A 12,731-nucleotide genomic window follows, 5' to 3' on the forward strand; every position below is an offset into this window, starting at 1 on the left:
CCACTACTGGCCCTTGGGTGTCTTTAACCCTTAAAAGACCTCAAAATTTAAACTTTTTCAAATTGACTGCCAAATTTAATCAAAAAAATATCAATCTTGGTATTACCTAATCCGCCTTTGCATGAAGAATCTTAAAAATTTAAATCTGACCAAATTTAAAAAATCCGGCTGAAAATTACACTTTTTTCTTGAGTGTCTCTAAACTGGCTCCTTTACCCTATGGGCTGTGAATTGTAAATAGTCAAAGGAGTTGTTTGAAACCATTCATGGGCTGTGAATAGTAAATGGCCAAATGAGTTGTTTGAAATCATGGTCTCCATGGTACCTAACTTGCATCGTCTTGAGCTAACCCATTATTTTTCTAGCTTCGAAGCGAAGAGGCCACCCTTGTTACTTCATCTCTCGCTTATGACTGCAGTAAACTTGTCCCATTTTGCTACCCATTGGGCACTGAGGAGAGAAGTGCACCCTTTTGCAGAAACTCCCGCCAACGCTCCGTGCCTTGTCTTCCTCAGATCCCGACATCCTTCGAGAGCACCGTTTCTGCGGCTCATTGAGTTATCGATTGCAGCTCTGGACTTAATAGCTCGTAACTCTCTCTCTCTCTCTCTCTCTCTCACACACACACACACACACACACACACACACAAAACGCTTGCGCTTATTGTCTCTTGCTAACGCCGATGACACACACAAGCACTTAGCACTTAAGACACTCATGCCCTCACCCATGAAAGTTTGGAGGCTACCATCATGGATAGCCAGACGCTATTGCGGTGCATACTTGCAACTCTCTCTCTCTCTCTCTCTCTCTCTCTCTCTCCCCCCATTTACATTCCACAGAATGTGCTTACGTGTACATTTTTGATGCAGATGTGGTGGTTGTCATATGTGTGATCATATAGAAAGACTTCGAGCATCATGGATGCTATACGGAAGCAAGCGAGTAAATTTCGTGAGCAGGTGGCCAAGCAACAACAGGTGAACTTTAAGTCTATGGTTTGTGCTTTTTATTCAGATCAGCTGCAATTCACTTATAGCATTAAGCTTGGCAGGGATCAGTTAAACAAAGTTGAACAGAAGGCATGATTATGAGAGAGAGAGAGAGAGAGAGAGAGAGAGAGAGAGAGAGAGAGAGAGAGAGAGTTGCAAATTTTCTTCTAATCATGTGAGATGGTCATAAAACATGAGGTATGGGTTGAATCTCTCTTTTAGCAAGTTCCAAACCCAAACAGGCTGTTCCATTTCACTGAGGGGACCTAAGATTTTTTGAATAAAAACGTGTCCAAGGCTCAAAGTGGTGGATGTAACTTGATTGGGGCTCAAAGTACATTCATAAAGTATAATATGATGTAAGTACATTCATAAAGTATAATATGATGTACTTACTGTGTAAGAAGTAGACAAAGAGGTTTTGGGGCATTCAACTTTCCTCATAGAACTAGTCAAGCGAGGATGCTGCTTCCAGTAAGGTATTTACAGTTTTTACAAGGTCCAACATGTTTTCATGCTTGAATTGAAGTTCTCAAGCTTTTTGGACGGACATGGACTTCCCACGAGAGAAAGTCATCATGCTTTCCTTGGATTACTGATCTGGAGAAGTGAACTAGATATAAAAGCCATATAAGAGTGGATTTTATAGGTTGAAAGGTGAGCTGCTCGGCCTTGTGTTTAAATGGCCGCATTTTGTACACAGGGATATATTGAGTACTCTTCCTTGTGCATCACATGTTTGGTATGTTGGGTACTTATTTCAAAGATTTTGAAATTACCCTTGATCTCTGATAAACGTTAAGAGTTGGACCTAGAAACCTACAAAATTGTGCCATGTGCCAACAAAGAAGTGCATTTTGCACAATGGACAATGCATAATGCATTGATGTTTGCTTTCATTTGTCAATAAATATGTCTCAAGTCTTTCTATGTTTAGTGGTATGCATGCCCTATCACCTACCTGTACAATGTATTCCTCCCATTCAATGCTTCTTCAAGTGCTAGGTTTAATTCTGTCCAAGCTTGTCGTGACTTTGCCTTGCATCAAAAAATTAGTGTGTTGATCTTTCTACTAATTTATGATCATGTGTGTCTGTGCGGGGGAGCATATATCTGCACATACATTTGGGCGTTTGGTGATCTTGGTGTGGATGTTGTAGCATCTAGTCAATACTATGCATGATGTAGTGATGGTTATATAGTCTTGTGGATGACTACCATGAGCCTATTGGAACTTTATGTTTACCTTCTGGATGCTTTCACTCCTGCTTACAGGCTTTTCACTTGTGTGCAAGTCTGCGGTTGTGGGTGGGCCATCCTTTCACCTTCTTGTTAGGGATTCTAGGCACATTTAGACTTTGCACCAAGCTTTTTACTCTTTTTTTTCCCCATTTATGAAATTTTGGTGGGTTTTGGGTATTCTAGAGGTTTTGCCTGTCCTATCTCTAGCACACTTGATATGTGCTACCAGGGTTCATTCATTGGTTATCCATTGCATTGTATGGCTGTCCAAAGTTTTTAAGTTGAAGGTTTCACCATTTGTCTCTCTTGTGTTCTCTCGCGTGCCATTCTCTCTCTCTCTCTCTCTCTCTCTCTCTCGTTGTGGAGAATGAGCACCTCAAGAAGGTTGTTGAAATGCAAACAACACGCTTGATGCATCTTGAGACTGAAGTTCAAGAATGTAAACGCTCTCTTGTTGACATGAATGTATTGAAAGAGCGCTTGAGCAAAGTTGAGAGTGATCATGTATTGAAAGAGGAAACAATAAATACAATATGACATGATGTATGTGAGATGAGAAATGCATCCAAATCATGGGCTGATATATGTAAGGATAATGTGGTTTCTACATCTCCTAGCACGCAAGCCGTTGTCCAAGTAAAGAATGTAGAGAATGTGGACACTCAAGAATTGCATGAACGACAAAAACGCTCAAAGAACATCGTCATTCGTGGAATCAAGGAGGAAAGCATGGAAACACCCCAATCTCTTGCAGTTGCTATTGAAGAGTTTTTTGCTACACACTTTGGCATGTCAGGAATCATGGCTTATAGTGCACATCGAGTTGGAAAACAAGGAGTCCCTCGCTCGGGAGAAAGACCTATTGTATGTACCATGGCTGATGAGGTAAAGAGAAAGATCATCCTTGACAATGGTTGGATCTACCTCAAAGGAACAGGCTGTAATGTATATGAGGATCGCACTATTATGCAACAAAATGTACGTCGCAAAGCATATGAGGAAAGAAGCAAGAAGGTTAAGGTATCACCTCAAGAAGAAAAGCCACTTAAGGAGGATGCAAGTCCACCCAACAAATAGGGACACATGATCTATGAGACCAACTCACGCTTGCGAATAAGCTTTTGGAATTGTAACGGGTATCCATGGAATGCGGGAATTGGCATTGATGAGCTTACCAATGACTCCGATGTGATACTTCTTGTCGAAACATGGGGGCATGATGCGCAACGAATTCTTGGATTTGACAAATACGATGTGCATTCTTTGATGTGGGCCAAAAATGCAAAGCAACGAAGAGGCCAAGGAGACGTAGCATGTATGACCAAAAAGGGTTTGAAAGATGTTTCCATTGTCAAAGAAGATAAGTATAAACGCTACTTATGGCTGAAAATCAGCCCACCAAATGGTCAAGTCATGTTTGTGGCCGGTTGCTACATTCCTCACTATGACTCCAACTTTTATGCTTGCTTGAATATGGATAGAGATTAGCTCTTTGTTGAACTAGAGGAAGACATTGCTCATTACAAGGATCAAGGTGAAGTCATTGTTTTTGGAGACATGAATGCTCGCACAAATATGCTACAACACGACACACAACAAGTAGACATGCCGCATGTCTCAAGAAGAATGGATGACTCATACATGTATAATCGAAGTTCTAATGATGCAAAAGAAGTGGATCACTATGGAAAGTCACTTCTACATATGTGCAATAGTACCGGAATGCTCATTGCAAATGGTGTATCTCTATGGCAAGGCACCAATGACTTTACATGTAGAAAGCACAACAGTGCTAGCGTGATTGACTATATGTTGTTCTCGGAAGCCACTCTAGAATGCATACAAAGCTTTACACTTGGTGAATGGAATGCGGAATCGGATCATAGGATGTTATGTATTGACCTCAAGTGTGGTAAACGGCTCGAGCATGTAGCCTCCAATCATGATGTGAATCATTTGTACCTACGTCTAGACTTCAAACGAGCACTTATATATGCTGATATGGTGGACCAAATGTTAAGCATGATAGAGCATCAAGAGAGCCCAACATTAGAATGCAAGTGGAATGTTTTCAAAGAAGTAATTTTCTCTTGTGCGAAGGAATGCTTTTCGGTGAAACACACGTCTTGCAAAAGGTCTAAGAAGGGTAGCACCAAGAAGAAATGGTTTGACATGGAATGTAGTCAAGCCCGAAAACACTTGCTAAGATTGGATGCAATCAAAGACAAGGAAGTTTACTTGGAATGTTCACACACATACAAAGCACTTGTTCAAAAGAAGAGGAGAAGGTGGGAAGTCGAAAAACAACTTCTTTTAGCACAAGAGAAAGCACATGCATGTGGCAAGTTTTGGCAAAATCTAAAAGGCAAGCGCGTTGAGAGCTTTGGTGACTTGACTCTTGAGGATATGTATATGCATTGTAAGAATCTCTATGAGTAACCCAATGTTGATAAGATGGAGTGTTGTAGCTCCCTTCCGTTTATGTCTCCCTTCTTTACCATTGAAGATGTATGCCGCGCGCTTGAGAAACTTGCTACTCGTAAGGCAGGTGACCTTCAAGGTGTCAAGGTTGAAATGATTAAATGGACAAGCAAGAAAACACGATATTGGATATGCAATATGTTTAACCTTGCACTTCAGTATGACATGCCTCATGATTGGAGTGCAAATTGGATCAAACCTTTGCACAAAGGAGGAGATGTAAACAATGTGAACAACTATTGCACTATAATGGTTGGTTCTTTAATGGCAAAGTTATTTGGATGTATCATGGAGATGAAGATAAGTGAATGGGCTGAAAAGAATGGCAAACGTGCACTTGGCCAAGCAGGTTTTCGAAAGCATCATAGCACTATTGATCACCTTGTCACTCTTCGAGTTCTTATGGAAGCGTCTCGATTGAAAGGAAAAAAGTTGTATTGTTGCTTTGTGGATTTCAAGAAAGCTTTTGACATGGTATCGCGAGGAAATCTTTGGAGACGTATGCAAAGCCTTCAAGTGCCGAGAGAATTTATGCATGCAGTCTTTCGCATCTACCAGAAAGTGATATGTCGATTACGTATGGGAGATGGAATTTCAGAATTTTTTGCAAGCACTATTGGTGTTAAACAAGGATGCCCACTTTCCCCAACCCTCTTTGGGCTACTCATTGATGAATTGGAATGCATGGTTCTTGACTTTATGCAGCAAGAAGGCATAGAAGAGGTTAAGATTGGAAATGCGGTGATCATGCTTTTGCTTTATGCCGATGATGTAGTGCTCTTGGCACATACCTTAGAAGATGCACAAAAGCTTATGAGTGTCTTGGAACGCTTTTGCCTACATAGCGGGCTGATCGTGAATGGATCCAAAACCAAGGTTATGCTTGTAAAGACCCTCAATGATGAAAATCCATGCATTGTATATAACAATGAGAAACTTGAAGTGGTAGATCACTTCAAGTACCTTGGCCTTAAGGTTCCATCCAATCATAAATGGAAGGATTGTGCAATGCGTCGCTTGGAAGCCGGAAAGAGGGCCTATTATGCATTTGAGAACATGTGCAATGCAGGAGAGATCAAGTGTTGGGCTCTCAAAAAGTACCTCTTTGACACATTGGTGACACCGGTGCTTCTTTATGGAGTGGAGGTGTGGGGTGGAAGCATCGGGAAGTCTACTTGAAAAGAGTTTGAGAATGTCCAAAAGCGTTTTCTCACCAACTTTCTCCAAGTCAAGACACAAACACCCTACATGCTCTTACTTCTTGAGTCCGGATTGCTTCCCATTGAGGTCTTGGGCATGCAAAGGGTTGTGGATTACATGCGTAAGACACAACGTAGCCCTTTGCATCGACTTCCTAGAATCGCATATGAAGCAAGTCAAATGGTTCAAAAGACATGCAAGAGCAAAATACTAAGTTCGGGTTGGATGCTTGATATCAAGAAATGGTTTGGAAGATGGGATGCATGTCACTTGGTCAAGGATGCGTCGATTGACTCCCAAGTTAATGAGGCCTTCTTACAACGCCAATGTATCACGGCTTGGGAGAAATCCGGAGGTTCTCGCTTCAACCATTACACCACACACGTTGCCCCAAACTACAAATCTCTCTTCTTCTCGGAACGAGGTAACCGAACCCATTCCTATATCCTTGAGCCCATCCCGTTGAGTGCAATCCGCACCATTGCCTCCATTCGTCTTAGCTCCCATTCTCTACGTTGCGAGACAGGACGTTGGGGCACTGGCGAGGAGTGTCATCGACTTTGCACCTTATGCCCTCGTCAAGTGCGAGAGAGTGAGTACCACACACTACTTGAGTGCTCAGCTTTTGACCACATTAGGTCCTCTTTTCCCCATATATTCAGCCATGATCTCTCCCTACATACCTTCCTCTCCCAACCACGATGTGGACTCTCTATTGCGACGCTCATTTCAGCCATTTTTGAGCATCGAGAGTCACTTATGAACTCCACTCACACCACGTGACATGTTCATTTGGTCCCATAGGTCATATTTGACCTCCCAGGACGATAATAGAACTATCAACTATCTATCTCTCTCTCTCTCTCTCTCTCTCTCTCTCTCTCTCTCTCTCCGTCGCACACTATGACATGGTGTTGGAGCATATGATCTGCTGAGATCGCCATCTTCCTTACTGAGAGGATCTTTGGGTCGAGTTCCATCGCGAAAACCGTCTTCCCCTCATCAACATTTTTCCTTCCCTTGCGTCTCGTGGAGTCGGAGGTCTCTCTCCGCGACACCTCTTTTTCGCCCATCCTCCCTCAACCCTTGTGTTACCTTCCCTCCTATGAAAAACCAATGACCTTTTTTATAACGCTGGCTAAACTCTTTTTCGCCTATCCTCCCCTCAACCCTTGTGTTACCTTCCCTCCTATGGATCGATTGCTGCTCCTGCGTTTTCATTTAGCCAGCGTTATAAAAAATGTCATTGGTTTTTCAATACTCAGTAAGCTCACCTTTGGTTTTGATTTATGTATGGCTCACTATAGTTGTCGATCCTACTGTTTGAGGCCTTCTAGCATTTTCTCCTTATTCCTCTTGGGTAGCACTTTCGACAAAGCTTGCCCCCCTTGCCGACGCTACCCTTAATTGTTTTTGGTGACGGCTATGTATTGGTGCTGTGTTACAGGCTTGGACACTCCAAGCGAGAAGTCAATGACAACACAAATAGAAATTGCAAAATCACTGAACTTGATAGATAGAGAGAGAGCAGGAGAGTCGACATGGCACGGTGGAGTTCCAAGCCAAGATGCAATGGCCGCAAAGACTAACAATCAATATTTCTTTATTATTGCTTTGCAAAGGTACAAGTCCCTTAGGGTCTAGCTCTCTATGTGTCTCTGCGTCTAGATGCTCTCTAGAGTGAGACCCCCAGGGTCCTTACAAACAGAACAAGGGATGCCCAAAAGCATCGGTTCTAAAAGCACTTGGCACCAAAAGCATTAGTTTTAAAAGCACTTGGCACCAAAAGCATTCGGGTTCAAAACCGTTCACTAAAAATTGCCCGCTATGATGCTATCACAAATCGCGGAAATTCGTAGAGCCTACCAAGTCAGCATGTCAACACAAATTTCGGAAATTAGCCCTCAAGCTTTTGATAATTAGGTTTTAGTTCCCTCGGCCGGTGCACATAAGTTAGCAAGGGGTTAGGTTTTTAATTCCCAACCCCTTAGGCCCCTCAGCCACATCTTGTGGGTTCAGATCCTTAGCCCTTTGTCTTCTCCGCCAGTTCCTTTCAGTTGGGCATGCCACGCCACTAACTTGTGACATGCTATGTTGACTTGGATTCATGACTTGCCATCACCTCTTCGAGTCTCTTGTTTGCTGATTTTCAGTTGGTACTTGTCTTACTCTTCGTTCATCACCATTAGGCGTACTTTCGATGCTTTGACATCGACAGGATTGCTTCTATCATGAGTTCTCCACCATGATAACAACCTCCTATTGTTGTGTCAAGGTGAGTAACAGTTGGGAGATCTTACTCCGTCGGTGACTTCTTGACTCTCTTGGTGGTTTTCAATCTCTTTCTCCTCTTTGGCATTGGTTTTGTGTTTACTTGGGTGTGGCTTTCAGATCTCCTTTGACCTTTGTCTCTTATTTGCAAGACATCGAGATTGTTTGTCGTTGTACGTAAGTATTTTTGCAGACTTGTCGACCTTTTGTGTTGGGATGTTGATTTTTTATCCTTTAGAGAAGGCAGACAATTCCAACTTTACGATTTGGAAGATGAAAATCATGGGGACGTTTTATGATGAAATACTTCTTGGATTGACTTATGGACAAAGCCAATGCCAAATGCCTTACAGTTTCAACATTGGGATCATCTTCTACGCTGGCGTCTTCGACTGCTTTGAGACATGCAACTCCTTCTTCTTCTACAGACTACAACTACATGTGGACCACCTATTGGATATGGTACTTCATCACTCGTCTTTATACAAGCCATGGTTGATTCTTGGAACGAGACTACCTCCAAGGTGTTTTCGTACCTTTGCATCAATTGTGTAGAATATCACTTCTTACATCTTTTTCGTCAGCCATGAGGTTTGGGAGTACCTTTGCAAGTTGTACGAGGCGAAGACGTCTGGAAGGATCCTTGCTTTAAAGAAGACTTTGCTGAACTTTAGTTTTCACAATCTATTCCCTTCAAACCCTTATTGCTCACATGTAGTAACTTCTAGATGAGCTTGCTGTGTTTGGCAAGGTGATCAATTCTATGGATATTGCTACTCGATTGTTGGCCAAAATGCCCTCTCAATACGATTCTCTCTACGAGTCACTCGTTTCCTAGGCGTGTCCTAAACTTCTTCTGTTGCTTGCTTCCTTCACTAGGCTTGGCATTTTATGGCCATGCCACGTCATCACTTTGTGACACATACCCAGGCAATCTCACCCAATTAGGACTATTTAGCGGTTGACACATCACAATGCAACACAGATGATTAGAGATCCATGTTACAGAACATAGAAACTAACAGTTGTCGTGACCCACGTAATTACATTGTTTTTGCATCTCTCAAGTGTTCGAGAACTTGTCTTTATAATAGAGGCCTTTTACAACCAAACGCTCCCCACACCGTAGCGTGCATCGCTTGTAGGTTCCAAGAGTAAATGCTTTCAAGACTGTAGCCAATTTTCATTTTGATACTCCTCTCGGGCAATCTCCAGCCATGATTAAAGCAACAATTTTCATTCATTATCTCCTATTCAGTACTCCTTCTAGGAAAGCCCGAGCCATGACTAGTCAAGGATTTTCAAAAAGTATTGAAACCAGCATCAAAACTAGAATTAATTTAATCGGCATCAGAACAAGGTCAAAACAGATTAATTTTATTTCAAACAATTTCTCAAACAAAGTACAAAGAAATTTATTCAAGATTTGTCTTTGTGAGTCGAACTGTAAGCACGACTAGCTTGTCTTTTTGCATCAATGTGATGATATGGTTTCAAATGTGGATGGTCGCATCATTCTTGTCATGCTAAGGCATGCCCAAAAGAGCATCACAATTGCCTAACTTCATAATGTGGAAGTCTGCCTTTCCATGGTACCCTTGGATCGTGACCAGAAGAGAACCAATGAGGGTACAATCTTTTGAGTTTGCCTAGTGGCTAACTTAGCTTCAAGTTCTCCAGCAAATTGGTCATACGCGAAGTCCATCTGCTTAAGGAAGTTTGGATGGATGAAATTCTCGATAGCTCTTGGGTCGAAGAAGATAAGTGTAGTCTAGCTTAAGATCTAATCTGGCACTTTGTGAGCCTCTAGCAGGACGTGGATGCCTAGGCCGGTCATAGTTGCATACCCTCACTTACATAGTTAAATCACTTAAGCATATAGGCATATGAACAGTCACATAAGTCATTTAGTAATAAGTGTGGTGTGTGTTGTGTGTTGTGTTGGGGAGCATATGTTAGTACCTAGTTCTACACCCTCTATTGGGCACTGACGACGTTAGTGGGGATGTCGTGGTATTTAGTCAATACTATGCATGATGGAGGTGATGGTTATATTGTCTTGTGGGTGACTATTGGGCTTATCTTGGATACATCTAGGTACATTTATTGATAAGTGACTTTGACATGACATTTATTAAAAGTAGGTAGGGAAAATGGCTAAAAGACCTATAAAAGAAGCCCTTAGGGTGCTAGAGAAGGCAAAAGAGGCAAAAGAAGTAGTATCTGCAGCACCTCTTCTCAGTACTACCCAACAGCCCTCCGGCGTTTTCAGCCCAGCATCGCTAGCATTTTAGATCAGACCAGCGTTTTCTAATTCAGCATTTCAGATCAGACCAGCGTTTTCTAATTCAGCCTCAGATTAGTTCAGCGTTTTCAGATTCAAATCAGCTTCAGATTGGATCAGCGTTTTCAGATTCAGGTCAGATCAATATCAGCGCTTTCAGATTCAGCTTAGATTTTCAGATTCAGATCAGATCAGCGTTTTCATTTTTCAGCCATCACCGTCCTCAGTGATAGTAGATTAGCCACAGCCTTCTCGCCGTCGCCGTCGTCGTTGTCGCAGTACCAACATCTCCAACAGTACCCATTAGCACGTCAGCAGCATTGCAACACAAGTACCCCTCGTCGTCGTCGCAGTACCCCGCAGTTTCACCCGCAATATCCAACACTTAGCCTCACAAGTACCAAGTATCCTTAGCTGTACCTCTCAGCATCTACCGCAATACCCTTGAGTTTCTCACCCCTAAAGACCAAAGGCTTGAACTTTGGGAGAGACTTCCGTAAATCGCACTGGGATGTTGACGTGTCAGGGCTGGATGGATTTTCCGCGTTTTGTGCTATCTGTGCCACGTGGCAGGTTGTATGGAATTTTGTGATTTGTGTTGGCTTTTGGGGCTCAACGCTTATGAACCTAATGCTTTTGGGCATCCCTTGTATTGTCTATAAGAGCCCTTGGGGCCTCACTCTGCAGAGCATTTGGACTAAGAGTCTGAGAGTAGAGGACCCTCGAGAGTTGTACCTTGATGTTATCAATAATAAAGAAATACCGAAAGGGGCGCCAGTCTTTGGTGCCAATGCTCTTGGGTGTGGAACTCGCCATGCCGTGTTGAGTCTCTCTCTCTCTCTCCTAAAGTTCAATGATTTTGAAGTTTTTGTTCGTGTGTTGCTATTGATTTCTCGCTTGGAGTGTCCAAGCCTATAACACTACTTGGCGATCCCGGCCGAGAGGTCTACATCGTAAGAGTAGTAGTAGAAGAAGTCTTACCAACTTCATTTGGGTTATATTTAGGGCTGTTTGGGGGCAGATTTGGGGCCATATTGGGGACAGGTTTGGGGCTGTTTGGGGGCTTGTCTCACCTCCTCCTTAAGCTCTCAACGTCTCTCTCTACTGAGCTACTCTCCTTGCTAAAGCTTTTAGCTTGGACATGAAGCTCTACCTTCTATCTGTTCTTTTTTTTCAGAAAGCTCACTACCCTCAAGGAACAAATGTGGGCTTCTACCTCTTTTTCTCAAGCTCCATCCCTCCCTCTCGTGTGTCAACCTCTCTCTCTCTCTCTCTCGTCAAACTCCATCCCTCTCTCTCAAGCTCCGTCATCATAAAACATGCCTAAATAGGCTCTAATTAGAGTGGTGGAATTCATAAGCTTAACTTATAGTTTTCAGCTAATATATGAGCTTATAAAACATACAATATATATATTGTTTCTATAGTCTTACCATTCCGGCCTCGTTCCCGTTCCGCCCCTCTCCTCTCCCGTTCTCGCCCCGTTCCGCACCCTCCCGTTTTGGTTCTTCGCAAATGGCTAGTTAAAAAAACATTTTTTCAGTTGACCGTGCCAAATGCCCATTCCGCCCCCTCCCCCGTTTCCGGGTTAGCGTTTCGGTTACACCGCGTTTCAGAACGGTGTTCTGGAGCCAAATCTCGTCTGGAACGTTTAGGTTGCATTTTGCCCGTTCCCTATTACACTATAGCATGCTGACGTGGCAAATCGTACAAATGTTGATGTGGTAGGAATATATGGATTTTTTGCATTTTGCGTTGGTTGTGCCACGTGGCAGGCTGTATGGGATTCTGCGATTTGCGCTAGCTTTTGGGAGCAGATGCTTTTGGGGCTTTGCTATTGAGCATCCCTTGTACTGTTTATAAGAGCCCTCAGGGCCTCACTCTGCAGAGCATTTGGGCGCAAAGTATGAGAGCAGAGGACCCTCGGGAGTTGTACCTTGATGTGACCAATAATTAAGAAATACCGAAAGGGGCGCAAGTCTTTGGGGCAGTGCTTTTGGTCGCAGAACTCCGTCGTGTCGTGTCGACTCTCTCTCTCTACTAAAGTTCAGTGATTTTGAAGTTGCTGTTCGTGTGTTGCTATTGATTTCTCGCTTGGCGTGTCCAAGCCTGTAACACAACATGCACATCCCGGCCGAGGGGTCTAACCCTAAGAGAAGAAGTAGCAGAAGAAGTCTTATCAACTTATAGATCCTTGCCGAGTGGGGTAATTTTTAAAGAAGTTCCTACCAACTTATGGGACTTCGTCCGATGGGGCCCA

The 12,731-nt window shown here is 43.0% G+C and overlaps 1 protein-coding gene across 1 annotated transcript in view; it reads left to right on the forward strand.

The window, feature by feature from the left end:
* Nucleotides 1-369: 369 nt before the first annotated feature.
* Nucleotides 370-12,731, forward strand: part of LOC147429009 (SH3 domain-containing protein 2-like) — a 124,024-nt gene continuing 111,662 nt past the window's right edge. The window contains exons 1-2 of the mRNA XM_086494869.1: nucleotides 370-589; nucleotides 874-981. Coding sequence (XP_086350995.1) covers nucleotides 922-981 — 60 coding nt within the window. The 5' untranslated portion in view covers nucleotides 370-589; nucleotides 874-921. The remainder of the gene's footprint in view (nucleotides 590-873; nucleotides 982-12,731) is intronic.

This window comes from Adiantum capillus-veneris, chromosome 22 (genome assembly GCF_014529385.1).
Source record: "Adiantum capillus-veneris isolate H3 chromosome 22, ASM1452938v2, whole genome shotgun sequence".
NCBI lineage: Eukaryota > Viridiplantae > Streptophyta > Polypodiopsida > Polypodiales > Pteridaceae > Adiantum > Adiantum capillus-veneris.